Source organism: Medicago sativa, chromosome 7 (assembly GCF_051527215.1).
Source record: "Medicago sativa cultivar Bolivia chromosome 7, Bolivia_mono, whole genome shotgun sequence".
Taxonomy (NCBI): domain Eukaryota; kingdom Viridiplantae; phylum Streptophyta; class Magnoliopsida; order Fabales; family Fabaceae; genus Medicago; species Medicago sativa.
In genome coordinates this window covers 83,849,488-83,854,504 of record NC_140755.1, presented here as the reverse complement: position 1 = coordinate 83,854,504, position 5,017 = coordinate 83,849,488, and the positions used below count along the sequence as shown (strand labels likewise).

Sequence of the window (5,017 nt, the reverse complement as noted above, 5' to 3'; positions counted from 1 at the left end):
TTAATATTTTTCATTGTATTACTAATATTATTATCATTAATGAAATGTTGATATAAGCATCTTTTCTTCGAAAAAAAAAAAAGTTTGACTTTTCCTTTCATTTTATCAAATTTGTTAAATCCCATTAAAACATGAATAATCTATAATATATTAATAATAGGAACTAGCTAAAGGGAGTATATCTAGCTAGAATCAAACCAACATTCAAAAATATGAATGTACTTGCCTAATAATAAAATATTAAAAAAAATAAAAAACTTATTGCAAAACAACCTATTTTCTTTATATACAGTTTTTTTTTTTGTCAACTAACCTAATAGCTAGAACTCACACAATTTAATTGTGGAGAAGTAGGGTGTCCGGAGTTCGAACCCCAGCCCCTGCATGTATTTATTTATGCTACATAGTAAACGACAATGTTTTTGTCAAACCAACTTAACATATAATTAGTGTTAAAGAAATCAATAATTTTTACTAAGTATATATTTTGAAAATTAATCACTGGGTTGAAAGCTTGTGCGATGTAGATTTTATCCGTAAATTTTTAAATAAATCTGAAATCATTCTATATGTTATTAAAATACGTTAAGATAAACCTCTTAAGCACTATTATTAAACGATGTTAAACATGATGTGTATCAACAATGACATCAACTAATTTCAAATTGATATAAAAATTCAAAAGGTAATCTATACGGTATAAACATTTTAATGTCAAATAATAAATTTTTTTTTGAGAGATAATGTCAAATAATATTAACAATTTAGGAAACATGTGATAGATGATTAAAAATGGTGAGTAAATCCTTCAACAAAAAAAATGGCGAGCAAAAGTCCACCCAGTTATGCAAGCTTAAATAAGACGACTTCAGCAATCTTCGGTTCCTCATCAGTAATGTTCCTCATCAGCCAACTATAAAAAAATTGAGGAAAGAAAATCATTATTTTGTCAAGATTATTAAGCTAGACATGATCATGTAAAGTAACATCCGGCTTCAATTTATCGGTTTATCGTTGGAATTTTTTTTAAACACATGAAATGAAATAGAATTTAGGTAGACGAGTTTTGAAGAATCAATTTTCAAATGTTGCCAACATGCAATGACATAATAGATGGAAAGAGTTTGATGTTTCAGTTCAAATAAATATTTGTCTCGTTGACAAAAAGAAAAGAGTTCAAGAGAGGATTACTGGTTCGTCTTCAAATAATTTTTCAAGGCGATCTTCGTCTTCAAATAATTTTTCAAGGTGATCGAAGTTGACTTTGTTACCGAGCCTCTACAAAAGATACAGGTAAAAAATACTATTAGTATTTAGCAATATATAAACAATTTCAGAAGATCTTATGCAGATAAATAAATAAAAAAATAACCAACACTAATCTTATATTGCTCATTGAGCTTACCAGTACAACTATTTGTACATAAGTCAAAAACACACATATGGATGTAACCTCAATATCTAAAATAATACTTGTAACTAACCCATGGCAGCTGTCAAACTGCCTATAACTAACTAACAGATGTCAGTTAGATTATAGTCACCTAGAACAATCAATAGATTGACGCACACTCTAAGATGCAGAAAATCAATACAAAAAAATACAGAAAACAGAATTCAAAGATTCACCCTGAATACATAGCATAAATTCTAATAGCTTCCAATTAGCCTTGGAAGAGGTCATTGGAGTTGCAGCGTGGAACGAAATGAGTTATTTGGTTTCTGAAATTAGTGTCACCATCAACAGATTCTGAAACAAAATAAGAAAACAACGGTGGTGGTTTCATTGGTAAAATTTCCAGGGGCGGCACAAGGTAGCTGAGAGGAAACTTTGGAAGCAGCGAAAACGACGGATACAACAAACAGAACTGATGGAGGATGGTCGTAAATCGTAGAGAATACAGCGGAAAGGAAAAATTTCTAGAAAACAGATTTTCGAACTTGTGTATGGTTGATTAGTATAATTTGGTGAAGTTTCATAACTTAGGAAACTTGTTAGTGGAATAGTGACAGGCCAGGTCACAGAGGATACTACCACATTGATCATTGAAGTTATGGGTTTTAGTCTTTTAGATAAAAGGAGAAGAGAAAGAACAACCTTTGAATATGATTATGGTATAATGTGATTGATAATGATTTGATACAAAAGAATATGCACCAAACCCTTTTTTTTACTAATAAAAGACTCTAAATCCCATTAAATGGAGAAATTGGGAAATAAATCATAATAATAACTAAGAAACATGATAATAATCTTGAGAGATAATCTAAGATGTTCTATGATTAAGAAAATAAATAAATAACCGTATGAGGTCAACTAAATACTCTAACATAATGTCCTGATATTTGATATAGTCTAACCCCCACATGATTAAAGTGTAAGCAATGCTATAGCTCTGGTCATAAACTTATAACATGGGACAGGATCAATTGATACCAGAGAGAGACAGTACAATTTCCTACATGATATGATTTTTTGAGAACCATCACACTCTTCACGTATACCATTAAATTGTTTATCGATAGGTCAAAATCTAGTAAAATAGACAATAGTTTTATAATTTGAAAAATCATATTCTAATTTAATGGTGTCCTTAGAAAACATAGATTAGAGTCAATGAGTAATTACATTTTTAACACAATTTAGGTAATCAGTTTCAGAACTACAATTCTAATAATAGATTTGTGACGATCTCACTAAAGGTTGAGTCAAAAAGTACCTACCGTTCTGAATTTTGCCAAAGTTGCAACAGCAGATTCATAATGTTCTTTTGCTTCTAGTATATCCTCCATAGTACATTTATTCAAAATAGCTTCATAAAATTCCTTCTTAGCTGCTGCAACTGCTTCATCAGCTGCTTGCTCCTGAAAGAAATATAAAGTTGAGTGAGATCAAGTGCACATTAACTCCAACAAAATACTAATAATAAATAGCAAACCAGTGGAAAACATAAGTATGCTAAAAGCACCCAGTTCAAGTTTTTGAACAATCATGATAGAATATGGAATAACTAACAGACTACTTTATCCAACACTACTATGACAATAAATATTACATAAAATTGTATGTACCTCATCCTCTTGGTTCCGATTTTCCCATATTATCTTCTTGCATTGCATCTCTTTCTCGTTGCAAAGGTACCCATCAACCTAAGTAGCATTTTAACAGCAAGAATAGTCGGTGTGATGTGCATGACGGTAATACAATAGCGCAGACACAAATATACATTCGTGTGTGTAATTCAAAGCAACATCAAAATCAAAAAAAATTCAAATGTCTAGCAACAAACAGAAGTAAATTTGGAGAGGAGAAGCATTAAGCTACAAGAACAATAGAATCCCAAAAAGACCATGTTCAAAATAAATCTGAAAATAGGTTTGCCAAAAAACAATGTAACAGTCATTTGCAGGTCTAAAAGCATAAAACATTATACTTAATTGTTATTAGTCACCTCTTCGTCGTCGATATCAGAGAAAATTCCCAATTCATCCTTGTAGCATGATTCACACAGTCCAAGATCAAAATAGTTGACTTTGCTATCTTTGTGCTCACATAGTAGAACTTGTGAAGTAGATACATTGAATTCATTGTTTTGCAATTCATGGTCTTTTGCCATTGTATTCAACTCCTCAACCTGTGACCATAATAGAATTGTACAGGGAACTCCTTAAAACTAATATTCTGATATATATATATATATATATATATATATATATATATATATATATATATATTTGTATAAAAACTACAAAAATCAATACTCGCATAAATGGTAGGGAAAACAGAGGCTTTCCGGAGCGAAAAATAAAAGTGATTAGAACGAGAAAAGGAAAACAAAAATAGTACCGGAGAAATTGCACAGGCAAACGCGTAGGACTGCCGAAGAGGGACGGAGAGGGATGAAAAGGCAGAGCCGTAATCACTGATGAAATATTAAAATCCACTGCGAATTGAGATTTAAGCGCAGGAAGGAATGGCAAGGCAAGGTCGTCGGCGACGGCTAACAAGTTTTCACCCTTTTGGTTATGTTCGTGGCGGCAAGACGAGGCCTGTGAGATGAAAAAGGGTGAAAGAGTGTAGTTGAATTGGAGAGAAGGCAATCCAAAGAATCGTATATATATATTCTTTAAAAAAAATATAATATATTTAAAAAAGTATACTGTACTTATAATTTTAATCAAGGAAAAAAAATATTTATACTATATAAAAGGCAATTTCGCTAGTCTAGTATTTTTTTGTGGTGGTCAGAGTTTAAAACTCGAATCTTGCATATATTATGCATTGTCTCTACTAATATTTATACTATATGAAGGTAATGCATGATTTTACAATGATTTTTTCACTTTTAATTATATTCTTAAATAAATTTGCCTATAAAAATGATATATTCTAGGTGTCGTTTAGAAAGATAACTATTTATAATATGTAATTTTTTATCGGTGTCATTGAAAAATTAAATATATTTTTGTTACAATATGAAAATTCAAAATATCTTTACAGTAGCAAAAATTCAAAATATATATATTATATATCTATAATTTTAATCAAAATCAAAATAATTTTAATACTCATTAAGACAATAAAAATAGTGGACCAATGCTTGTCTAAACACTAAGCTATACTATATATAAAGAAAATACATGTGTTTGGACTGACTATATATAAAGACACCTTCATAAAAAGTAATTGGTGTCTTTTAACAAATGCTCATAGAATAACTTGATAAAAGACACCTTCATAAAATGTGTCTTCTATCAAAACCCTATTATACATGTGTTTGGACTGACTTTTATTCTTTATTTAAAGTATTTTATTTACTATTTTATCTTTTTTATAACAATGTTTAAATTATTAATTAAAAAAAAGATAAATCTCATAATAATACTCCACCATAATAGGAACAGCATTATCTTGAATATATATAAAGAAATAAGAGATTTTGGTTTGAATTTTTTCATTATTCCAATTATACCCTTAATCTATTGAATAAACAGCCCCATAGAATGAGAGAGGTAG

The 5,017-nt window shown here is 29.8% G+C and overlaps 1 protein-coding gene across 1 annotated transcript; it reads right to left on the bottom strand.

Annotated features, from left to right (window-relative positions):
* Positions 1-650: 650 nt before the first annotated feature.
* LOC146909414 (uncharacterized) lies at positions 651-4,094 on the bottom strand. Its single transcript, XM_085722971.1, has 6 exons — positions 3,848-4,094; positions 3,453-3,635; positions 3,073-3,150; positions 2,725-2,865; positions 1,192-1,278; positions 651-913 (listed from the first exon to the last, which is right to left on the bottom strand). The coding sequence occupies exons 2-6, from the start codon at positions 3,615-3,617 to the stop codon at positions 890-892; spliced, it is 495 nt and encodes a 164-aa protein (XP_085579097.1). The 5' UTR covers positions 3,618-3,635; positions 3,848-4,094; the 3' UTR covers positions 651-889.
* Positions 4,095-5,017: the final 923 nt, after the last annotated feature.

Bases quoted from the DNA above. Each gene is read 5' to 3' on its own strand.
- LOC146909414 (XM_085722971.1), bottom strand. From the start codon at position 3,617: ATGGCAAAAGACCATGAATTGCAAAACAATGAATTCAATGTATCTACT. The intron at 2,866-3,072 runs GTACATACAATT...TATTTCTTTCAG, and splicing joins ATCGGAACCAAGAGGATGAG to GAGCAAGCAGCTGATGAAGC. The intron at 914-1,191 runs GTAATCCTCTCT...ATTTTTTTATAG, and splicing joins AATTATTTGAAGACGAACCA to TTGGCTGATGAGGAACATTA.